The sequence below is a fragment of the Mastacembelus armatus genome, chromosome 13 (assembly GCF_900324485.2).
Source record: "Mastacembelus armatus chromosome 13, fMasArm1.2, whole genome shotgun sequence".
Lineage (NCBI taxonomy): Eukaryota > Metazoa > Chordata > Actinopteri > Synbranchiformes > Mastacembelidae > Mastacembelus > Mastacembelus armatus.
This window is the reverse complement of record NC_046645.1, coordinates 7,164,434-7,190,323: the sequence shown is the minus strand read 5'-3', so window position 1 is coordinate 7,190,323 and position 25,890 is coordinate 7,164,434. Positions and strand designations below refer to the sequence as shown.

Below are 25,890 nucleotides of genomic sequence, written 5' to 3'. Positions count from 1 at the left end.
ACAGACTGGGCTGACAAAACATTTGGATGAGAAAATGAGACCAAAGGGGGATTAAAAGTAGACTTTCTTGTTTGCTTTCTTTATCCCTTTCCTTACTTTCTCAGAACTTGGCTGTGCTCCATTTTGACTTGGCACAGTTTTTATTACATTCAGTCCAAATCACACAGTCTCAGAGGATTGGAGCTGTATGGCACTGCTCTAATACAACAGTGCACTGGCAAAACTGTGGACTCTAAACATTGTCTTAAATAATGCACTGAAAAATTACTGACAAACAACATGCACATAGAAACACATGCGCACAAAGAGGACAAAAAAAAAGAAACCTGGTTATAATATACAGATACAGACGAGACATAAATGTGCACTAACTCGATACAAAGGACCATGCCAGCCGGTAGTGCTGGATATCATCAAACACTTCAGTAACCACAACAACTTCCCATTTCCCTGAACTGGTTTCCTGCCTTGTGAGATCACTAGCCAGCTACTGCTAGTGCCCTCACAGCAACAAGGAAGGAAGCAAGGGAATAAGACAACCAGCAACTAATATAGAACATGGCATAGATGCAAATTATAGCAACAGGCAGTGGGCAAAAAATGTTTTATTTTAAACAAACAACACAATGCAAATCGCTGAATAATAAATCACAAGCAACTGTGCTCCCTATATGGCCACCCTACTTGAACAGTAATTCCAGGGCTGCAAGATGGTCACTGCAATAAAAAGTAGTCATGAAGTAATGAAAGCAAAGTCCTGAATGTTGTGTCTGCAACCTGCTGTGCTGGGATGATAATCCCTGTGTTGTTTTCATCTTCTCCACATCTATTCAGAGTCACATCCATGACTATATAATAACTTTCATCTCAAGCAAAGATCTCCAGACAGGCAAAGTGCCTGCCTGTGTGCTAAGGAGAATCCCATTAGTGGTGTAGGTGTGTATTAGAACAAATGACATGATCGACAGAGAGGGGACAGGCCCAGGATTCAAAAGATCAGTAGATTTCTGTTACTCATCTGCAAAAAGCCCAAAATAAGACAAAGCACACACAGACAAATACAAGGTATACAAAGAGAAAGAAAATGTCATCATTTCTTGCACCTATGTAGAAGAAGGAGGACAGGTGTAGGAGGGGCCCGGAGGCCTTTTGTGTCATAATTTGTCTGTTCATGAAAACGCTCACACTCACAGAGCCTTGGGTCCACTCCTTGAAGCCCTTTGTCAGAGATTTGTTTAATTATACTAATAACATCCTCTGATGTTTGTTTAACAGTCCTCAGCCTTTAATGGCTTCTGTATTGCAGTACTGCTTCCAAATGCACTCTGAAACTAACCATATGAGTCCTGATTCACCACACTTCATAAAAGCACAGACATATGCAAGCACTTAGACATCATGCATTAAATGTGCACTGAATACACCAGCAAAAAACAATCTTGCACTTAACAGACAGCACTGGAAGAGTATATATAAAAACTCACCACTCTGGGCTTTGTCCTCTGTGGGGTTGGCATGGATGCAGTACCCTCTGTGTTCTTTTTCTGTGGTCTAGCTTCTGTAATTCCACTGGTGCTGTTATCACTGGGCCCCTCTGAAGCTGACACTGAACCGTCAGCGCCATCCCCGGGCACTGGAAGAGGCCCTGGGACCTCAGTGTCCCTTTCAGTGGTGCTCAATTCCAGAATATATTTCTGGGTTACATCCTCCAGAGATGGGGCCTCATCTCCTGGAGGCTTGGTTAAGGGTGGAGGCTCTGCAGAGGGTCGGATAGCAAGGCAGTCCAGGTCCTTTCGTGGATGGGGTTGTGGAGGTGGGGAGATTGGTATAAAGGTGGCAGGTTCACTGGCATGGCGGACATGCTTGGGTCTGGTTTTGGGTTTGGACTGCACGGGGGCAGGAGGAAGAGAAGGGATAAGGTCATTTTGGTCGTTGTGATCCTCTTGCTCCTCTGAACACAGTTCTGTGGGTTCAAGCAGGTCCTCGTGAGTGGAAAACTGAGGCAGCCTATTTGGACGCTTTCTGGAGGGCCGACGAACCATTCTAGGGGACAAAACCTCAGCTAACTTGAGATCAAAGTTAAACTTCTTCACTTCTTCTTTTGGCACCCCACTATGGCTTATTACATTGTCATCTTCACCATCATGGTTAGAGTCAGGAGCGCATTCTGAATGGGAACGGGTCTTCCTGACTTTATGCCGCTGTGTCGGAAATGCGTGTGTAGACTTTGCTTCTGGCTCCCATCGTTCTCTCTGCTCACTCAGAATTGGCTCACTGCTAGAAGGGGGGATCTGGGCTGTTTGATCGAGCTCACCGATTGGCTCAGTGCTGCCACACTGACCTTTAGATTCAGGGTTATTCTGAGAAAGTAAAGGGGCCTCACTACGGCGACTGGGGTCACTAAATGACTTCTTCTTGGGAGCTTTACCATTGCCATGGTCATCTGTCATCAGTCTATCCATTGCCCCTGGCTCAGCTACAATGCTCCTGATCACTCCACTGTAATCACGAACACCATCATCACGGAGCCCAGCATCACTGCATACTGACAAGTCACTGGCCACACTACCCTTGTATTCTGACAAGGTGGCCACAGCAGAGTCGTCTGCAGCCCCTCCTCCTTTGACAGACAGAGATCCTAACAGGTTGCTGTCTACAGAGGAAAAATTGTTATTCCCTTCTTCTGCCACAGAACAGCGCCGCTGAGGCATTGGGTCACTGAGAGAGCGATAGACTGTGGACTCCCCATTTCCAGCTGCTGTTACTGTTGACTCTGCATTACTCCCATTGCTGGAATCAGAGCCTGTGTTGTTATTTCCAGAAGGGGAGAACTTGCGCCTTCGACGAACAGCACTTGGGGTTGCAGGGGCTTCAAGTGTCCCTCCTGCGGTGGCTGCTGACCCCTGCAACAATGCACTGCTGGTGCTGATGTTCTCACTGGCAGAGTTAACATTGTTCATACCAGCGGTAGTGTTCAAGTCCAAGATAATTCTTTCACTCTCAGCCATACGGGCAAGAAGAGGAAAAGAGGGAGGTCCACTGACTTCATTTAGACGATTTGTACAACTCACACTATTCTCGGTCATCTCTTTACTCTCCTGCTTAAAGCCTTCCGCCTCATGGAGAGCTGATTGCTTCCATACAGTGACAGGCTGCCCTAGCACATCCCTAGCTATTGGAAACCCTAAATTAACCCCAGCTGACCCCAGAAATGACCTTTCGGAGGGGTTACTGGGGCCTGTCTCTGGCTCTGTCACAATACCTTCATCTGTTAAACTAGACTCATGGCCTGAAAGTTCATCCACAGAGCGATCATATACGATGTTTTCTTCTGAGTCTCCTTTTAATAAGGCTCTCTCTTTCTCTCTACTCTGTCTTTTTGGCTTCTCCCTGTTCTCTGTGCCTCTGCCATTTAGCTTCTCCAACTGCATACTTTGTCCATCCCTGTCACTTCTCTCCCTCTCCCAGTTCTCTCTCTCCCTCTCATCTTTATCTCTGTCTTTTGTGCTCTTAAACTCAGCCTCTTGATCTGTTCTAACCTCAACCTTATCCTCATGTGTTTTCTTGACCTGGAAATATTCATCCTCCAAATTATCATCTATTTTCTTTACATCTCTATCGTCATCATCTTCCCTGGTACTCATCTGGCAGATATCATGAATAACCTGCCTGGCTTCTTGCACATACCTCTCCTGCAATGGAGTTGGCATAACTTCCTCATCATCATCATCAAATCCAAAATCTGTCATTCCTTGTCCTCTCCCAACCCTAAAATCACCCCCATCACTTTCTACTTCTCTGTCTGACACCAACACTCTCACTCCATCCCTCTCTCTATCCAAATCAAGCTGTTGCTCAGAGGAACTCCTCACTGTGGCACCACCTCTCAAATGACACCTCCCAGCTGTTGGTGGTTTGTCAGAATAAGTGAAGGATTTGGCACGCCGCAGGGTAGCAGTCAAGTCTTTCAGTGATGGGCGACGACCAGAAGGTATAAGGGTCCCACCAAGAGCCCGTGAGCCCATCTTGTACAGTGATGACCCTTCCACAATCCCAGTTCTCTCCCCTCCACTCTTCCGCACCTTGAGCTCTGACAGGTCAGATTTCAGAAAGCTTAAGAGTGTCATCGTTTCTGAGGTGATATCGGGGTTGGACATGGATATTTGGTTTTTACCATTATCATTTATCTCATTCCCATCTGTTGTACTCCTTGCCATGGTCTCACTACCCCTAACCCCTAGAGACACCCCACCTTCTTTGGCAAGTACACCAGGTGAGGGGGTGACTGTGGGAACAAATGTGGGCCGCACCCGCACAGGGGCACGTGAGAAGTTATCCCCATGGCCAAAGCTTGGCGAGCGGTACATAGTAACATTCCCATGGTAAGTTTTACTGAGCATGGACGAGGATGCATTTCTACAAGTGCTGCCTCCTGCTCCACCTGTGTTAAAGCGGCTTGTGCAGCTAGCCTTGTCCTCCTCCTTTAGCGTTTCAGTGCTGGAGTATCGGCTGCTGCAACGCGAACCACCAGGACTGGAAACAAATGGTGGGATACTGACCTTTGACACTCGTGATACACTAGGAAGTGTTGTGGGTGTCACAGATGACGAGGAGATGCGCTCCCAGTGCTGCACCCTGGCTCTGTTACTATGATTGCTGGGTTCTCTTGCAGAGTGGCTCCGAGATACTGTTGACACAAATTCTCCTCCTGTTTTCTGCTGCTGATGCCTCTCCAAGTGCTCCATGGTCAAGGCTGTGTCACTGTCACTGTCTTCTGATTCGCCATCATGATCATCATAATCATCACGGCCTGTTGCTAGAGCAGCTCCACTGACCTTCTTCTTCTTTCTAAGTGAGCGGCGACGCACTGCGTCTCGACTGTGGGGGCCTAAAGAACCAGGGCTGTCCTCCTCACTTCCTGAAGATCTGCCAATGCCCTTAGCACCCCACCAGCCATTTTTACTGCGGGATAAATAGCTGCCTCCTCGCTCTGCAGGACCCCTTTCTCCTCCTCTGTAGGAGATGAAAGGAACAGGTCCAGAGTGTATACACCAACCACCCCCTTGTCTTCTCCTGGAGTGCTCCTCCTCTTCGTCTCCAGAGCTAAACCTCCAACGAGAACTGAGGGGAGAGGAAACTCTTGCTGGGGCTCTTCGTTCAGTGGAGGGAGCAACAGCAGAGGAGGAGGAGGTAATGGCTTTATCTGGAGCCAGAGCAGAGAAGGAGGAGGAGGAGGTGGGGGCTGGTGCTCTAGAGGAGCTATGTGAGGAATGTAAACTATCCCTGGGCAGCCCGACCCCCTGTCTATCCCTTCTCTCCCTCACTGTCGGCTGCTGGAAAGAGGAGGAGCAGGAGGAGGTGTCTAAGCTCACTGATTGACTCCAAGACGAAGCAGCATGGGGTTGAAGGTCAGGGTTAGGGTCAGATGTCAACCCTGTTGTGTTGTCAGTCTTACAGGCTGCCTCAGCCTCAGTGCTGGGACTCTGAGATCTGTTAATCATACGGTAGTGACTACCCCCAGTGTAACTACAACTCCTTCTGCTTTGAAACGTATTTCTGCCAGAAACTTTGTTGTTATTAGAACTTTGTGCCTCTATGCCTGCCCCCTCATCATATAAGTACTGCTGGTGGGCAGCTTTGGAATGAAAGTCCATACCGTGACAATAAGACTCTTTAGCAGTACTACTTTCTCTGCTTTGTGCTCCAACTAAGCATTTGTCATGCAACGAGGTGCTACCGGCTTCATTTGCAGTGCTGCCAGTTATGGGTTTGTCATCTCTATCTGAGTGAGGAGCACTCTCAGTGGGACTGTGCTCATGTGGATGGCCTCTGCTGGCTGTTTTCAAACTCTCACTCTCAGTCTTGTGCTGCTGAGTAGCTTTGCTTCGTCTCTCATCAAAAAGTTGTCTAATTTTGGTGACACTGGGCCACTTGTCAGAGTGCAGGGGAATAAAGTCACTGTGGTATGTGGTGAGATAATTTCTGTGAGATTTACAGGGTGGAGGAACCCCTCTAACAGCAACATCCTCTTCATCATCTGTAGTCAAAGTCTTTCTGTGATCAGAGGCGCACGCATTGATTTGTGAATAATCTCTCTTACCAGAGTTGCTCCTGCCGTCAGCTGATAAACGTGTAAAAATCCGCGTCTCACTTTTCTTCTCTGTGTCTGAGCCTGACACAGAATCCGTGCCAGAGAAAAACTTTCGACCTTTACTGTCTGGGAGAGACTCTGCAGTGTCACTATCCTGGAAATATCCACCACCGCTGTCCTCATGAAAAGATTTACGAGACAAAGACCCGTCCCGCCTGGAGCCCCTGGCCCGGGGAAGAGTGCTGCTCCCCCGCGTCACTGCTGCACGCTCTCCCGGTGAGGCTCTGTGCGTCCTGGCGGAGCCGCTGCTGTTTCTGCTGAACTTCTCAGTGAGTTGGCGGATGGATGGAGAAATGGAGAGAGGCGTGGAGGAACCTCTCTTTGGATCTGCGGTTGGGAGGCCGGCGGTGGTGGCAGAGATTTTGGAAACTTTTCTTGACACACTGACATTACGCGTCGCCAAGGGCTGCTCTGCTTTGTTGGGCTCCGGGGGAAGGGCGACGCCAGCTGCCTCTAAATCCTGTGATTTGTGTTCCTGGTCTTCAGTCCTGTTGGCGCTGAAAGAAAGATTGCGATGCACAGCCGCGGTCTTTCTCTCTCTTTCTGCCATTGTTCATGTCTTTCTTTGTTAGATTTCACACACACACATCTCAGCTCCAAGGCTTTTACAGATCCAAGCACATTTTGAGTTGTGGTCCATTTCCCCCCGCAGCCTAACGGCAACAACAGCCACTCTGTTTAAAAACTTAATTGCTGTGACGAGGACAGACAAGTGATAATCCGGTCACATAGTAAGTAGTTGCGTGCTGCTGTTATCAAAACTTACATGTTGTCGATTCCCGGCGCAGTGCAAGGAGGAAAAGCGCTAAACGTTTTTTGGGGGGCCAAAACTTTCCCAACCTGTTCACAAACACAACTTTTCCATTGTTTCCCTTCAGTGCTCCTGCACCGCTGCCCATCGCCAGGTTAGCAAGCCTGCACGGGCCCGACGCATCATTCACTGTTAATTCCCAAACACTTTGCGGATTCCGTGTTTTGGCATGATTTGGTTTTCCGTGACTTATGTTGTTTTTTGTGCATGTTAATGCCTGAGATAGGGCAGAGGGGTGGGCGGGACTAGGGGTATAGGGGCTGTCATAGCCCCCTCGGGGATTGACAGGAAAAGCTTTTTCTTTTTTGATAGGAGGCAGATCCTCTGGACAAACTAGATGTAATTATAGTCCTTTCCCTTGTGAAAAAGACAACTGTCAGAGGTTTCAGACAGAACAAAACACTGCACGTATTTCTGACACACTTTGGGCCTGTAAAGCCTTAATGGAACAGATCACAACAGTGATCATGCACAGAAGCTGCATCTGTTTTCACGTCTGCAGACATGAAGGATCAGAAAGTAGCACTTTGATTCACTTCGATCACGGGTACGTCCTGTTACACTGGTAAACGCATTGCAGCAGCTTTGTGATGGTGGTGTTGGTGAATTAGTGCTGACACATGAATTCACAAGGTGAAGGGGGGAGGGGGCAAAAATAAAGTTTTCACTCATGCACAATTACCCCTCTGTGGTGCTTCCCATGCGGCTGTCTGGTTAACAGGTCCTTTTGTTCCAAAGGGGAATTCTGTTACATTTCCCCAGAGAACAGTAGACTGACGGACTGCGCCCCCCACAGGCTGAACGCCAAAACTATTCAAGTGTTTTTAAAATGTGGCAAGACACAATTTCCCAAAGCATTTCCACTACATAGGTGAAATTTGTTGTTGCAGGTTTTGACTTAATATGAATTTTGATTAATAAATGATAAGGAAATATATAACATGCACTGTGCATGATACATCATTTACTTTTGAGGACTGTATGTCAGCTGCAAATGTTCTTACCCACCTTGTCAAATAGATCAACCTCAAGTTGTAGGTCTCAATAAAAAGAGTGAAACTTCATGTTGTCCATTTATGTGAATAAAATCAAAACATTCATAATTGTCGACATGTTTAATAATGTCATGTTTACATCCAAGTCCAAACAACTCAACATAGCTGCATGCCGAGAAGAACATATCCATGTCAGAAAAATTAAATTCTGAAACAGTATGCTGCAGAATTTTACAAAAATAATTCTATCAAATAATACTGACTGACACAAACATATTGGCACTGTGCACAAACATCTGCTTCTATTGAAACTGACCACAGACATCAAAAATATGTGACCAAACAGATACATACACAACAACAGGACTGTGTAGTCAAAACTGCCAGGATACAATACACAGCAGAAGATTTTAGATATTTGCATTACATTACTGACTATGCGTGCTGCACAGACACATATATGTATATTACAAAGAAGATGATCTCATATTGTGATCAAAATGTCACTTGCATTGAAAATGCATGACAACGACATGTTCACATTAAAACCAGATCGAGTAAACCATTAATGAAATAAGACACCTGCAGTGACAAGACAACATGATTGACACGAATGCTACGCTGAAAAGACAGAAATCAGCAAAAGTTGTATTGACTGAAGTCAGGAGACAAAACCGAGTGGCTGCCAGTCAAAGAAACCTTGACACAAAAAGTAAACATTCTACAGTTTTAGTGCGTGGGTGTGTGAGAAAGTCAACTCGCAGAAGTAGTCTGAAAAATAATAACTAGGAAAACTTATGAACCTAGTTAAAATAACATTAAACTACATCAAAATGCAGTTACAAATGATCACACATGGAAAATATTCCCATTTACAATGCAGCCACCTCAGTGTTACATTAGGAGGTGGATTTTCCAACATTTTGTTGGCATCCTTTTGCCCTCGTTCTATGAGGTGGGATGTAGTCCTCACTGAAAAATATGCACATAAAGAATTATTTTTACAGCCAGCACTTCAATGCAGTAGCCAGGGTGTGCACACCATCTAGTGATGAAAACATGCAACAACAAGCTGTACATCTCAGCTAATGTTGAAACATTTGGAAAGAAAAATTGTGAAAACTTCATATTTGAGAGGCATCTTTTATCTCCAGCCAGGTAATATCATTTACAATTGTTTTGAGCATTTTATATGTTTATATTTTATATTTATATGTATTTTTTAAATTACAAATGAAGATCCTCTTCTAACTATGAGACATACTTGAATGGGTAAAAACCCTTATTTATTATTTTAGAGAGTATTTCTGAGTGTGAGCCAACAATAAAAATAATGCTCATTTACAAAAATAGGAAGAAAATTTCAGTGCACAGCTGAGACTGAAAGCAAATGCTTCACAGGTACTAGGAACAATGCAGAAAACAATACATTCAGTGCATGCCGCAGTATTATTCAGTAAGACACAGAATCAGGTATCTCACTAATAAGTGTTCAAAATGAAATACACCAATAATCTGTGGCATTATTGGTGTATACCATTAATGCCAGTGATGAGGATGAGAATGATGATGAAAACAGTAAAATTTTAGTCTTTAGCTCAACTTAGAAAAATTCTCTTGCATGTGTTCTACAGTTATATTTAACTTTTCTATTGCAAGGTTACAAACTTCATGTTATATTTGAGATTGCCAATGCCTCTGGCAAGATTGTAGGTCTTCATTATGGGGAGTACAATGTAAAAGCTTGAAGGACTGTTTACATGTCCATTCATGAGAAAAAAAAAACGTGCCATTTTACATCATTCTAGGATCCGTCGCAGGCATAGCAAGGCTTCAGGAAACACTACTGCAGAGTATGATGTACTGTTTGTTCACACACTGGTGCCCTTGTCCCTGAGGGTGGTGACTCTGAGCACAAACTTCCTGGTTCTGCGGCGGTAGCGTGGCTGGGTGAAGTAAAACAGAATAGGGTCCAGAAAGCTGTTCATGCTGGCAAAAGGCCTGGTGCTCTTATAGATAACTGAAAACAGGTTTCTTATCTCACATGGTGCACCTGGCAGAGTACGTATCACTAGGTACATGGTCTTGGTGAGGTGAAATGGCAGAAAGCTTATGCAGAACACTGTGGCCACCACAATGATCATCTTCACAGCCTTGTCCCGTTTCTCCCCAGTCGCAACAGATACACCCTGGTAGGACACCGGGCGGCAGAGGATGTGGGCCATCCGGCAGTAGCACACCATCACACCCATAAAAGGCAACAAGAAGCCGAGGCATGTCAGAGCCATACCATAAGGATAATAGTCTACTGAACGCTTTGGTGTACTTAAGTCGTAGCACACTGTGCGGTTGCGCTGGATTCCAGTTGCAGCAAAGTGAAAAGTTGGCGCACACAGGATGGAGACCACCAGCCAAACCCCTCCACAGATACACCACGCCATCCTGCGACCACCATGCTTGTGCCACATTGCCAGAGGATGGCAAATGCCCACATAGCGCTGCACACTGATGCACGTGAGGAAGAGGATGCTGCCATGCAGATTACTAAAACAAATAGAAAGAGAAAATACTTTAATGTTAAATTTCATCAAGGTGCATTCTTTTGTACTGCACTGTATTGTATTTATGACATTTACATTATGATGGTTTTGCCTTTTCATCTTGTATCAAACACAGCAGTACAATGTCAGCTCAAGGCTTGTCACTTCAGCCCACATTTTTAGTATTTTCATGCGGGGCGCACCCAATGAATAAACGGTTTATAACAAATTCTAATGTAGTTGGAAGCAAATCTGACATTTTTAAATTCTAACTTCTATGATGAAGACATTTTGTAACACCTGAATTATATGAATAAACATTTCAAATTAAGGCCTGGTCACAACATCTTTTAGCATTTAAGGTATTTTGGAAAAGAAAATTTTTTGCATTGTGATGTGGTTCAATGACTTAGTTCCTCTGACACATATTGAAACCTTAAGAAAGGCAAAAATTCTCACTTATGTGGAGTTAAAAAAATAATAAAATAAATTATAACAAACAGCTGCATCCACTGATATTTAGCAAATACTCAATCACGTATCTTACCTGTAGAACTGAAACCTGACCAGCTTACAGGCAAACTCCCCAAAGGGCCAGTAGTCATGACTGCCATAGTTATATATGAGCAAAGGAAGCGACATCACATACAGGAAGTCGGCTATGGCCAAGTTGAGCATATAGATGTTGTTCTTGGACAGATTGGGCCTTGTCCTCCATATCTTCAGTATGACAGCAGCATTGAGAGGAAGGCCAAGCAGGAAGACAAAGGTGTACACAGCAGGAAGTAAAATACGTTTAAAGTCTTCCTTGTAGGTGCAGCGCAGGACGCCTACCCCGCTGGTGTTGCTGGTGCTACTGACACTGGCAATGAATCGGTCTCCTGCGTAGGGCTCAGTAAGGTTGGCAGAGAAGAAACCCAAGGAGAAGGTTTTAGAGATGACAGTTTCCGTAGGGTGGGAGTCCACAAAATGTGGCATCTTCACATTCTGGAGCAGAGACAAGTGGAGAGAAGAGAGGGTTGTTAATTTGAACACCACGTCAGTATTTTAACTAAAAATAAAACAACGCTGATGAATAAGCACCACTGACTATGATTAGGGAAATCATTTCTCCAGGCAAGTAAGTGAATGCATTTAAACTAAAACTCTGGATCTCCATGGATGTAACAACATGTAGCCAAAACAGTAAACCAGTCATTAATTGCAGTAAAATATTGAGCTGAAAAGAAAAACTGCTTTAGGTTCTTCACTGCCCATGTGGTAAAAGTGCTGTCCAACTGAGAGACAGAAACAGGACCTGTCCACCAGAGGGCACAAGACATCAGCATTTGACATCAACATAGTGAATATCACAGTGAAGCAGGCACTTTGAGCCTTGTTAATGAACAAGGACAAACTGGGTTCAGTCTACATTCTACCACCTAAATTTGATTGTAACAATTTAGCCGAAATGCAATCATGCATTTATGACTTCAAGAACCTATCACAGAAAGGGAAGAATAAAACAAAGCGAATATGAACGTGGCTGATATAAAAGGATAAAATCCATCCATCCATCCATCCATCCATCCATCCATCCATCCAATTCCTTTTTAGGGTCACGGGGATCGCTGGAGCCTATCCCAGATCTATTTGTGTGACAGGCGGGGGTACACCCTGGACATGTCACTAGTGCATCGCAGGAGAAGATAAAATGCATTTTTTTGTAATAAAGCCATTAGTCGATGTAGAGCACAAATCACCAAATCATGTTCCTCGAGGGCCACTGCCCTGCCTGTTTTCAAACTATCCCTGCCCTTCCTTCTTTTAAAGGGAACACAAGCAAAACTGGTTGGTGGGTGTGCTGTCATTTACTATACCACATTACAAATCAGTGTTTTAGGTTCATCTGTATAACTAGTTACGAAATAAATGTAATGAAACAGAAAGGATATTATTAAGAACTAAGCCACACTGAATAGAAATACTCAAGTGTTTTAACAGTATCTCAAAATTGTACTGTACTAGTTGCTGCTAGTTTTTTACTAGAAAAACTACACAAAAATAAATGTGTAATGACAGCCGATTCATCTGATTATCGCGATTTAATTCCCCCATCCCTTCATAAGAAGTTGAGGTTGGACATTTGGGTGTTTTGAAATGGAAACTACTGCAGACTGTCTGGTCTCCCACTCACACTGTCTGAATCAAGTTTTTATAAACTGAGATTTACAAACAATATTCATTACTGTTTCCACCATCAACATCAGTCATATCAATTTCCTTCATAACAGCATGTGGGCGAGTAAGTGATTGGCTTAAGCCATTTCCTCAATAGCCTTGTCAGACAGTGACTCACACCATTTCACAACTAATGCCCCTTAGCTGAAAAGTCTGTGTGGGCATGCAGCATGCGTAAGAGTGCATACATATGCAGTATATTATAAAACTGCAGTAGTGTAGTGTAGTGTGTATGTTTTTGCTAACTCCTCTGTGTGGTTGCCCCACATTTTCTTATCACTAGCAGTTATGCATGATTTCATAATTCCTGGCAGAGCACGTGAAGGAGGTGAGCGGAGGGCTGATGACTCATTTACTGTATAATCTGGATTACTGATTTGTTGAGTAATCTATCTCACCCCATGGAATGGCATGAGACCAGGCTTCTTGGGGACCTTAAGTCCCAGTGATCACCCCGCACATCACAGCTTTTGTGAAAAATACAGTACATTTTTTTAAATGAATGATAGAAGGGTGCTATTTCCCAAAGGTAAACCTTATTAGTAGTCCTATGCTGTGAAGTCACTTTGTGCTTTGGTCCTGATAGTGGTTGCATACCTATGCAGTAAAAATGACAGAGAGCAGTAACCAGAAAACAAAAATATTGTTTACTTTATTAAAGAACTAAACAAGCAGGTCTCCTTTTTCTAGTGTACACTGCAAAGTTTCAGACAAAACTAGGGGAAAAAAAACACTTCATCTTACAAGCCCTAGCAAGCAAAACCATAACTCAGCAAAGCAAAACCAACACCTGAGATCTGCCAACTGAAACAGCACTAATCCAATCCCACATTGAGTATCTACGCCCTATTAGGACTAGCACTGTGGCGGAAATGATCATATATCAACAAAGAACACTGGCCATGAAAAATGTGAAAAACATTTAAGTGTCAGTTTCTTTTTATTAAAGAATAAGGGACAAAGAGAAATACAAAACCTCTTTCTCTCAAGGTTTCAAGGACAGACTGAAATCAAATGAAGGACAGGAGGTGGAGGCAGGTAGGCCTTAAAGCTGAGTAACTGGCCTTAGTAAACAAGAGGATTGAGCAAGGAGGCATGACTACAGCAACAAACAGCAGAGCTGAGCATAGTTACAGTCGGGAGTGGGCAGAAGATATGAAGCAGACAAGTTCTAGTATGAGTAGGCAGGCTAGTGGAGCTGAGTTGCTGGGTGGGGCAGGTAGGAGGAATGGATAGTTTGCAGTGCACAGGGCAAACAAGTGAGGTGATTGGGGCTGAGGCAAATAGCTGACTGGGTTGAGAAGCTGAAAAGAGATAGATTCAGGTGGCTAGAAAGCTCAGGGCATGATGAAAGATAATCTGACAAGAGTCAAAGGTCACTGGTATCAATTCACTTTGTCTTCTGCCATTCCACCCTCATCTGAGATGGTATCTTTCAGCTTCCTGGCTTAGGGTTATATCTCATCAGTTTAAAATACATCATCAAAATCAGTAACATGGTTCAAAATGTAATTTGTAAATTATTCAAAAACCTCAAGTAAGTCTAGTTCCCTATTCTTGGTGCTTTAAATACATCATTAATTGTGGTTACTGTAAAAGGAGTCTGAGTCAGCACTGTTTGCCTGTTTTTACTTGAATCCATTAGGCTTTAACGATCAAAGTTAATAGCCCACTGAAGTATGGCTTATTCATAAACTCATTTGTTTTTACTCTACTTTTAGGAACAAATATTAAATGGAAAATGACACAAAGGCTTAGACTATTTTTAGATATGATTCTCAGAAAACAAAACCAAAATTTTGTATAATGAAGTCATGTGTTTACCCCATGGTGACACGAGCAGTAAACATTCTCACTGACCTTTGGACAAATTGATTTAATTATGTTATCATGGGTGTGAAGGAGTCATCTACTTTCACTCTATAACCGAGTGAAGCATTTTCTGCCTACATAGCTACAGTACTTGTAATATTATAGTATTTTTGGCTTTTACAAACATCTCCATAAATCCTTCCGTGGGTAAGCATAAACTGATTCTATACCAACTGTACCCAGTTCTTCTGAGAAAGAAGTAAATATGTATTTCCTTGTAATAACATTATGTATATGCATGACGTACAGATTAGTTAACCTCGAGTGGGCCAAAAAAAACAATATCACCATTCATTCATTGATGTTAATAAATTTTGAACATTCCTCTGATGGTGTTCTCACTTAAATCCTATTGGCAGAAGAAATTAGTCCCCTTTACAATCACTGTATGGTCTGAATCCACAGTGAAAAAGCATACTGGAGAATGCGGGCATTGATCCCGCTACCTCTCACATGCTAAGCGAGCGCTCTACCATTTGAGCTAATTCCCCCCACAAACACCTACTTCTAAATAAAGCACTTAATAACATGTCACTGAGAAGTGTAAACCAACAGTCCTGCAATAAGAATCATGTTACACGTGACCGACACTCCCTCATGCTGCACTCACTCTCATGCACATGCTTTGAAAGTAGAGATACTACTGCATACCGTTTGCCCTCAGGCCTGCCAAAAGGCAAAGCTTAAGGAGATGCAAGATTATTTATAAACCACAACTGCAGGAATGTGACTGAATATAACCGAATTAGCGTTGTAAATCAGGTATCACACAAAAAGCTTTAATGGGAATTTAGCTGTCTCACCAGCAGTTAACATTCACAATGACTAGCAGGTGGACTTAACAGTAGGACATGACAGCTGAAGAGCCAGATACTGTGTCATTATTTAAACACCTTGTTCTACTGTACCACAAGGTCAAAAAAAGTCATGCAAGTGTGCGAGTTAGACCATCTATCCATTATCTATACTTATTTATTCCTAACCAGGGTCACAGGGATCTGCTGGAGCCTATCCCAGGTCTCTTTGGGTGGAAGGCAGGGGTACACCTTGGACAGGTCACCAGTCCATCACAGGGCCACATAGAGACAAACAACCTCACACACTCACACTCACTCCTATGGGCAATTTAGAGTCACCAATCAACCTGACACACATGTTTTTGGACTGTGGGAGGAAACTGGAGTACCTGGAGTAAACCCACGCAAGCACAGGGAGAACATGCAAACTCCACACAGAAAGGCCCCTAACGGGTTGCAAACTAGGGCCCTTCTTGCTGTGAGGCAACAGTGCTAACCACTAATCCACCATGCGGCCCTGAGTTAGACAGTTCACTGTTAGTCATAAAGGAATAATGAAAATGCTCATCATAATTTCCAAGAGTGCAAAGTGACATTTTGAAATAGTTTCTTTTGACAAGCCAACCAACAAATTATATAATGAGAAAAAGCAAAAGATGTTTAATTTAAATGAGAGATTTTCCTTGACTTACTGTAAATTATTGAGTTGTCAGCATAAATTGTATTTATTAAACAAAAACTAACTTTGCAAATACTTTCAAACATATGCAAATGTATGTTTGTACAGAAAACACAAGCCAGACATCTGTTTAAACCAACACTCAGACTACATATACACACCCTTACATACGTACATAATCAGGCTTCATTAGCTGGGTGGGGGGTGTCGTGCTGCCTCTGCCTGTTCGCCTGTAGGTAATCTAAGCTAAAAGAGCAGACGCCTGGCAGATAAGGCCATATAATGACACATACTGTATACTGTAAACACATTCGCTCTCTCTCTGTAATATGTAAAGAACAGGGGATGTAAATGAACAGAGGAGAGAGATGTTGAGCAGCACAGCATAAAGACCAATTCAACTAATCTTTCGACTGTAACAAATTTTAAAAAACGACACAAAATGAAAAGTAAAGACACTAAAACCAATATCACACATTAGCAAATAGAAGGTTCTTTTAGTTTTTGTAGCAACTATAAGATTCACATGATTACAGGCGCACACTCGCAATCGAGTAGCTACACATACACAACATACTACAATAAGCACACACACGTGGAAACAGGCTAAAATGCTGCCTACAGAGATAAACACAGGAACATGAACATAAAAAATGCACACCTACAAATCAGCAGGAACATTTTATCTTTGCGTGAAATTATTTCACTTAAAGGAAAAAACAGAAATAGCTGCAAAACACCGACAACTGTATGCTGCAGATGTCACAAGCCTTAATTACAAACCTCCACTTTACTAATTATCTTAGCTAATAGGCTGCAGACTAATACAAGTCTATCAATCCTGAGCACAGACCCTGTGGCCATTACACAGGAGACATTTTAAACCAATCAGCCACACCATAAGTAGATACAAGGGTGATGAGGAAGGATGGTGCGCAACACAGGCACGCTGCTTGCCATATGGTCAAGGAGAGAATAAAACAGCCAAGTGTTGCATGAGACCCAACAGCAATCAGTCAGCGATCTTAATAAACAGATCCCAAGCTGACCTTAGAGATCATAGTCTATCTCACACATACTAAGCATTCCAGCTAATATTCTAGTCTTCTCTGAAATATCAAATATTTATACTTCCAAAGAAGTAGTAGAACAGTACATTTATGGTCATTGATGCATGCCTGGAAGGAACTTTGTACAATTATCTAGTGCAGATAAGATACAATACAGAGAGCTCTTCTTAGGAATAGTTGGTCATAATTTGGAGACAAAAAGCGTGTTGAGCCATGTCACTATAAGATTTGGGCTCAGGATTTCATCAGACATGCAAAGACTGATAGACAGTAGGTCAGACTGATCTCTGTGAGACTTGTCAGGTGGTTGCCACACACACAGAGGAAGTTAATGATACAAGTTGATGAGACAAGTAAAATACAACAGGACAGAGGGCTATCACTCATTGTTTCACTTCATTTATTCAACTTGACATCGAGCTGATTTCTGTTTTGAGTAGAGGTAATTTTTTCTGCCATTACTGCTCAGGAGCCAATGACACATCCATCCCATTTTTTGTAACTGTTGTTATCTCTTTATCTATTTTGGGACATTTTGCTAACTAGGATCAAAACCTCAGAAACACCATCCACATCACAGATTTGTTCAGTTTAATTCAAATAGGTCTGGTGTTGCACCCAGTTTCCCCCAATACAAAAAGCAACTGAGCAAAAACAGCCTACTGAACTATGCAGGATGGAGACTGCAGATTTTATCTCTTTTAATTGTTTGTAAAGAACTTTGGTCACCTAAGGGCAGTTGTAAAGGACTATGTAAATAAAGTAGTTTACATTACACCTTCCTATACAGCCTTTACTTTATTTGAATTGCAAATGAATAAAAGATATTTAAAGGTCTAAACACTAACAGCACTGCAGTAAGCTGAAATATTTCTTTGGCGCGCACACACACACACACACACACACACACACACACACACACACACACACACACCCTCACACACACACACACACAAAGTCTGGATACAGATTCAAGAACAAATATACAGATATGCTTACTAAACATGCCACATCCATTTGTTTTTGCCTTCTTTCTTTCCTATACCTCTCCATTATTAGAATAATAAGGGCTTGTGGAAAAATGGATAAATATCCCAGGGGATGTCCACATATTTTCAGTTTAAGATGCTTTTCTTGACAGTTGTCTTTCAGTCTTCAGTGGTAAATACTACTGATTCCTTCTAATGCTGACAGAAAAACACATTTTACCAAACAAGAAAAAGGTTTATCAAAAGGTTGTTGGGTTTGTGGTGCAGAGGGGATGTGAATGGAGCTCTGGTGAAAGCAAAGACAGAACAAAAAGAAAGAAAACATCTTTTTCACTGACTACCAAGTGCATCTTTGATAGTCTTGGAGAACATAGTGCTTTTAACATTAGCTCTGGTTGCTATGGTTTCCAATTTAGATAAATCATTGGCGTGGTCCCCTAAAGTCCTACAGAGACCAAAGAAGTCAGATTTATGTTAGAAGATTCATTGTCAATTTCAAGGATCCATCTGGCTGGTATGTTTCAGATGGCTGCCTCTGTGCTTTTATTAATGTACTTAGTGAGATGATGCTGTGCAAGTAATTTTGTTTTGTAAAAAACAAAAAAACCCTGTTTCTCTCTGTCTGTCCACCCTGCTTTTAGCTGTCTGAGTGTCTCTAAAGCACTGTTACATTACTCTGTTCCCAGTGTGGCAGACAAAAACACCTACATAAGCCGGGCCACTGCCTGGCAGAAAGAATCTTCTCTAAAAGCACAGTAACTAGCCAAGTCCAACAGTGACTGTGCCAAGTCTGCATACATGACAGCCCATTTAGATGATTTCTGCTTATTGGGTCTGTGATGGACTAAGGCTCAGTCTGCTTGTTGCTATGAAAAATCTCACATCTGGTGCAGCAAATGTATGTAATGCTGAATAATCTATTAAGTGTCAATGAACAGGAAATGAACCGATTCATCAGAATGGTCCAGATTAACTTCTTCACAACTGAAAGAATTTGCTGTTTTTATATTTGAAGACATCGACTTCACTTTCGAAAACTGTGATTATTACTTTTTTAACCAGCTTTCTGACACTGCTTAGACCAGATAAGAAAATCAGATTACATGCAAATACAGTATATAGAGTACAGAGTATATACTACCAAGTAGCCGGCAGGTCTTGTTTTCACGTGTGTTTATGAGTGAGTGGGAGCACTCTGCTTCCAGCTAGTTTGTTCTCACCCACACTACCTGCTTAAAATTCATCACCTGAGGATGTTTTTTTTTTTTCACTAAATAGAATATAAACCCTTTATCTTCCTTTAACTTTAAAATATCAGCACAGTGCTGGACATTCTCCCATGGTTATTACAGATATAAAAACAGATGGATATTCTGTGGACACACTGCTTGTTGTCAACTCAAATAACAAGCCATTAATCCTGTGTGAAAGATTCATTAAAAAAAAAAAACAAAACAAGATGTCTATCCTGTTGCTCTTAATGCTCCTAAAATACGCATCTCGTCCACTTCAGTGCAATTTATGCAGGCAAACAAAAACACATCTTAAATATTTTATCTGCCTTTTATCTGCTGCTGCTTCTTTGAATTCCTGGATTGAGAGATAACGCGTCCAATAGCTTTTGTGTGGGATGAGAGACCAGAGGAAAGACGTTATCGCAGCAGGCGACCTGAAACACAAAGGCTTGGTGGGACTGCGGTGCGTTTAAGTGACTTATTTACTACTAGAAGCAGCGTTTCTTTCGTTAACACCTGTTTCCAGACTGTAGTAGGCTAATACCGTAAATATGAAAACAAGTGAAAGGAACATTACAGTGACACCACCGTTAAGATGCCCTGCATAGTTCCCTCATGATAAGACTGGCATTTATAGACACAGCCACGATATGGCCGAATACTGGTTTTATAGTTAGATATGTCACATTTATAGGTTCACGGACAAAAGAAGGGATGAAACAGTAAAAATAAACACACCTTACCTGGAGTGACTAAAATAAAGCGGCAGCGTCAACAAGTTGGAGACTTGGCCATGCCGTCCCGCTGCTGTCTGCTCGGCTGCACCACGAAAGACCAGTTCAGCGAGAAAAGTGAAAACCGTTGGTGAAAACACTTCCAGAGAAATCACACTCAGCTGTTTCCCAAGGTCACCACAGTTATCGACTGCACGTCTGGCTCAGGATCCCTCTGTGGCTGTTCCCACCTGCTGAGCGTACTGCTGCACCGGACCCGGTCCACGCACGCGCAATAGCTAAGTCCTGCAGGACTGACAAAGACAGTGTTGAAAGTGAAAGTGGACGCAAGACGCGCTCCCATCGTCTACTTAAGTTCAAGTAGCACTACGATAATGTGGAAAAAATGCTTCCACTAATGCTTCCACAAATACACTTCCACTAAGTGTATTTCCTATCAGTGGTGGAAAGGAAGTACTGTGGCGACCAGGTGGGCGTTTTCCGCAAAGACTGTCGGGAGAACTTTTGATGGACTTGTTCTGGTTGTGTTGTTTTGTGTTGTTGGTGTTCTAGTTATTGTTTATGTACTTCTGTTCTGTTAGCCAATTCCCAATTGTGTAGTGTAGTGCAGTGCAGTGCAGTGCAGTGTACTGTAGTGTACTGTAGTGTAGTGTAGTGAAGTGTAGTGTAGTGTACTGGAGTGTACTGTAGTGTAGTGTAGTGTAGTGTATCTGTACTTAAGTATTTCAAATATAATTATAGTCACCTGTGTATTCATTTTAAATCATTGCTAGAAAGAAATATCTTATTGTGAGAATAATAGGAGTAATTATGATCTTTATTTTCAAATCAAATCATAAGTCAGTGGCCAAAATAAAACTTCATAAAGTGAGTGAGGGCTTTAAAGCGTTTTGTTTTTTAGTATTGCCAAATGAACATTGTATATTATCTTAACCATAGCTAGGTGTCATTAAGACCAGTCTCTTCCCATTTGACTTTATTAATTGGGTAACTAATGAATTATACTTTAATCAGTTTTAAATCCAGTGAGTTTCAGAATAATCAGCAACAAACAAATAACTTCCTTTCAGGTCCCACATCCCCCTAATTTCCCAGAAGGGAAAGGGCGGACATGACCTTAGTGTGATTAGTGTTATCTATTGTCCATGGAATAAACACATTGTTGACTAGAACTTTACCACAGAAAGTGCAAGAACCTGGATGGAGAGTCCCTCCAGCTTGAAATGCATCTACCCTGTTTGGGAGACTTGTGGTATGACATCAGTGGTCCTGGGCCCAGAGTGTCCCATAACAGAATACACGTAGAATTTCCTTGTGCTAAAACTGGCATTATGTGGCTGTAAGTATGATTATTATGGTCGTCAGCAATTACAGAGCACAGCAGTTGTCATTGTCCAGCATGTGTGAGACTGTTAAATGTCTATTTGCAGCTCACTGACATTAAATGGTGGCATTTTTTTGGTAAACAGGAAAAGATTGAGATTTTATGACTCTTTTATAGTCCTCTTATTTGATTTGTCAATATTGCTGTTTCCTGCTCAACATCCGGTTTTCACCAGAATACATACGATAAGATGGTCACAAGGCTTTTCAAATTTTGAACATATATCTGATAAATACAGTGTTGGATGGTACAAAGGATCTAAGTAGCCTCTTGTAAAGGCTATAAAGAGGTAGCATTGAACTATGCAGTGTGTGCACCCCCTTCATTGACCTCAGTGGTTTATTAGTGTCATTTTATAGTCTAGATTGAGCTGCAGGCCACTAAGCATATTTTTAAAATACATTCTTATTATTAATGTAACCATGTATTTACATAACATAGCTCTGTTAACAGATTCAAATCTCTATCACCATCAGGACATAAGAGATTGTCTACTTGACAAACTGATATTTGAAGAAGTGTGGAAACATGCCAACATACTGTATACTATTTTTGTGAACACTGATAACAAAAATAATAGCTGTTTTGAATTCTAATGTGGAGATTAAGAAACCAATGTTATCCCACAACTGTGTTTTCAAACTACACAAAACATAGTAGTATGTAATGTTCTCTTGCTTTTGTCTTTGGTGTTGTGGCTAATGAGTCATAACTACATGTTTTGCCTCTGTGCAGAATTCATATCTACTTCCTCAGTTCGTCACGTAAAACCTAAATTTTTGCTGGCCTTGCTGTTCACAATGAATCTATCCTTCAATATCAATTGCTTAATGTGGGAGGAAATAAAAATTTGACATGAATACAACTCATTTTGTAAAGCAGAACCGGGCTCAGTTTGGGCAGCCATCTGCCTCAACCAGTTGTGATGACTGGAAAGAGGAGAAAGAAAAGCATCAATAAACAGCAACAATAAACAACAAGTAAACACTGTGCAGGTTGGTGGGGCCAGTAACTGTACATCAGCAATATACAGCTCCAGAGAGAGAGGACAAACTACAATAGTTTGTGGTGCAGATGTGTGTATTGTACCATGGAGCTAGCATATGGATTGGGCGTTGGAAAGATGCGTTGTGATTGGATGATGAAAAGACGGCTTCTGATTGGATAATACAAAGACACATTCTGAATGGTTGATAGAGATAGAGATACTAAATCTATATAATTGATTTCACGGTGCATTTTGATTGGTTGATTTCAAGAAGCAATTTGACTGGTCGATTTGAATGCATCTCGAAATCAACCTATCAAATTATTGATTGAGCCGATCAGAATTATTGTCAATGGAAAAAGAGATTCTTATTGGTTGATGAAATGGCACATTCTGATTCATCAAACCTATAAAATGATTCTGATTTGTTACTGGAAAGATGCATTTTGATTGGCTGATGGAAAGACGGCATTCTAATTAGTCAATTGTAAAGCTGATTCTTATTGGTCAAAGGAAAAATTGATTAATGGTAGATAGACAGAAGCATGCTAATTGGTCGATAGACTGATTCAGATTTTTTGATGGAAAGACATTCTGATTGGAAGTTGGAAAGAGGCCTTCTGCTTGGTCAGTAGAAAGACATTCTGAAAGGATGGTGTAAAGACACATTCTGATTGGTCAGCAGAAAGACTGATTCTGATTGCTCTGATTTTAGGGTTAGTGTTAAAATTAGGTTTGGTTTAGGATTAGTTAGGCATTAAGATGTGATGGATAAGGTTGGGGTAATGGCCTAGTGACATCATTATATCAGTGTGTCTTCAGAAAGATAGGTGCACAAGTATATATATGTGTGCCTGTGTGTAGTGACTTTCAGCAGCCAGAGAGTTCAGTGAAGCTAACAGTGTTCATAGGAAGTGCAGGGAGTAGAAGCAGATGATCAGTTAGCTGTTTTTATAGATTCAGTAAACACCAGGCTACAAGAATTGTTACCATTACACTCAACCCTACAGTAAAGCATGTAAGACCAGTGAGAGCTGACAAGTGAGACATGTCTGCGTTCTCTCTGTCTGCCTGTCACTTATAGAGAAAATGAATATATAAAAGAAGCTGAAGTTACTTAGATGATTGCATTTCTAGTACCATCATGCCGACAACTGACCAGCATCCAGCAGACCTTTTTTTCTGAATGAGTATATTTGTCATTTTGAAAGATAGGTGTGTGCAGACAGGGAAGTCTATTTCCCTTCAGTAACCAGTTGCTCAAAGCCTAATCAGCAAATGTTGTAATGATTGTGGAGTTTTGTAAAAGCCTCTTTAAACCAAATACAGTCATTTTATGCCTCCACCCCTTTTGCATCTGTTCTGCCACTTTTACAGACTGAACTTATTGTACGAATGATGTTGGAGACAAGGAGTTAGCAGCAGCAGGGCACAAAAGTTGAACAAAAGGGCAAAATCGTCAGACTGGAGATAATGTCTTAAGTGTAAAGTTGAAGTATCTCAAGATGCTAGAATCCTAAGCTTTTAAAGTTTTAAAACTTTTGAAATATTTGCTTTTAAGGAATGTACTTTGCACAACTATGTGCCTTATTTTTAGTCTCAGTGTAAATTCTGTTTAAGAAGTGTTCACATTCCTAGTGGTTTGTTTATCTCACACTGTTTGAACTCACAGCTCAAACAAATATTTTATTTTGAATTTTAGACTGTAAGTTGACAGTTTCACTAAAAGCTAAACCAAACAATCATCGTGTGCAGTTTCCCACAAAGATGTTTTCCTGGGAAATAGTCCGATGGCCCTAAAGTTCATGTATAGCACTTGGGTTAAATCTTATTTTAAGCTTTCATCCCAAACTTCCTAGTGTGGCACTGGCTCTTTCCCAGGGTAAAAACCCCAATTAAACACTTCAAGATTCCTTTTACTTTTTATCACCTGTATTTTCTAGGTTGTCCATAGCTGTCACTTATAAATGGCTGACGTGTCTGTGTGTGTCTCTGAACAGTACACCTTGTACTTCATGTCTGAATGTGTGAGAGTCGTCTGCAGCAGGATGTTATGATTTGCCTGACGTCTGCTTATAGAGAAGTGTATATTTGTTCTTGTGTACTGAACACCCTATGACTGAGTCTGAGATAATCCTCACTGATAACTTAAAAAGCAAACACCAACACAATGCTCTCAAAATTTTATGAAATATATTAAATAGGAAGCTCAGAGAAAACAGACACAGGAGGGATTTGACAATAGTGTCAGTCTCAGTGCTAAGAAATGGACTGTTATTTTAAACAGTGGGTCATCAGCTCTTTAACTTATCAGGACGTGGTATTCTCCCATGTGTAGACTATTGTCAGAGATAGGAAGCAGGTGGCAACTATTGTAAAGAAAAGGTTTATATGAGTGAGATATAAAATAAGATATATTTTGTAAGAGCATAGGAAGAGGGCAATAAGCTTTTTCACCTCACCTCAGAATGAAAACCACTTACACAGCCATAGAAAGAGAAGGATAGGATCACACTTGGTTAATGCACATTCACCTAAAATAATACAAATTGATCATGTTTTCAATATATTTTTAAAATCCCACATCTGAAAGTAGCTATTTTAAGCACTAAAACTAAGCTTTTATTTAAAGTTATCTGGCTAATTAGGACATATGGCTTAAAATATGAACTAAAAAGTTTTTTTTTTCTCTCAGCACAGTCTGAAACTTCCACTTATACACATAATTATCACTGCATATAAGAATAAAGATATGAAGTGTGTGTGTTTGGTGGGGCATTATGCATAAAAGAGGTGTGTGTGTGTGAGTGGTAGTTGGTATTGCTCAAGTCTGTCAGAGGTCAGATGGTCAATCTGGAGAGAAGTGAAAGAGTGAATGTTCTGTTGCTCTCTGTCACGAGGGAAATAATGCATCCTGTTTTTTTTTCTATTTGCAGACTGTACTTCTGAAAAACGTACCCATATCTTGTAACTGTATATATTCTTACATCAAAAGAACATACTACAATATTTCATTGTACAATATTGTCATTTAAGGGAGAACAATACACTATTACAGAATGTACAATGGTCTTCTGTCATGCTTTGGACTACCTGGCTGTTTGTTCCATGTCTTGCAGTTAAATAACAGGCCCAAGCACCTTAGTCACTCAAAAATAATGCAGCAGATACAGTAGTAGTCCCCCCCCCCCCAAGAAAACATAACAACTGCATAATTCTGAAATACAGTCACACAAGACAATCTTCCTTTTATAGGAAAATTTTAATAGTTATTCAATGTTCTACATTTTACAGTAAATATACAATTACAAACTTGGCTTAGTTATAGTACTAAGATCACTAACTGATCTTAAAAAAAAAAAAAAAAAACAAAACAAAAAAAAAAAACCCAAAAAAAAAAAAAAAAAAAAAAAACATTAAAAAAC

The 25,890-nt window shown here is 41.4% G+C and overlaps 2 protein-coding genes and 1 non-coding gene across 4 annotated transcripts in view; all 3 read right to left on the bottom strand.

Moving 5' to 3' along the window:
- The window catches only part of arhgef17 (Rho guanine nucleotide exchange factor (GEF) 17), a 53,788-nt gene extending 47,087 nt beyond the window's left edge, over positions 1 to 6,701 (bottom strand). Inside the window, exon 1 of the mRNA XM_026327936.1 lies at positions 1,485 to 6,701. Coding sequence (XP_026183721.1) covers positions 1,485 to 6,701 — 5,217 coding nt within the window. The remainder of the gene's footprint in view (positions 1 to 1,484) is intronic.
- A 1,372-nt stretch (positions 6,702 to 8,073) lies between these two features.
- On the bottom strand, positions 8,074 to 20,434 carry p2ry6 (pyrimidinergic receptor P2Y6). Of its 2 annotated transcripts, none has more exons than XM_026299297.2 (3): positions 20,098 to 20,434; positions 11,045 to 11,484; positions 8,074 to 10,501 (listed from the first exon to the last, which is right to left on the bottom strand). In XM_026299297.2, the coding sequence occupies exons 2-3, from the start codon at positions 11,473 to 11,475 to the stop codon at positions 9,829 to 9,831; spliced, it is 1,104 nt and encodes a 367-aa protein (XP_026155082.1). In that variant the 5' UTR covers positions 11,476 to 11,484; positions 20,098 to 20,434; the 3' UTR covers positions 8,074 to 9,828. The 2 variants fall into 2 exon arrangements, with proteins under 2 accessions (XP_026155082.1, XP_026155081.1); XM_026299296.2 differs by having other exon boundaries at positions 8,075 to 10,501; positions 20,103 to 20,434.
- Positions 15,008 to 15,080, bottom strand: trnaa-agc (transfer RNA alanine (anticodon AGC)). Its single transcript has one exon. It is a non-coding gene; the product is annotated as a tRNA-Ala (tRNA).
- Positions 20,435 to 25,890: the final 5,456 nt, after the last annotated feature.

Excerpts from the sequence above, each read along its gene's own strand:
- p2ry6 (XM_026299297.2), bottom strand. The coding sequence starts at position 11,475 with ATGCCACATTTTGTGGACTCCCACCCTACGGAAACTGTCATCTCTAAA. Across the intron at positions 10,502-11,044 it reads GTCAGGTTTCAGTTCTACAG|TAATCTGCATGGCAGCATCC; the intron begins GTAAGATACGTG and ends TATTTGTTTTAG.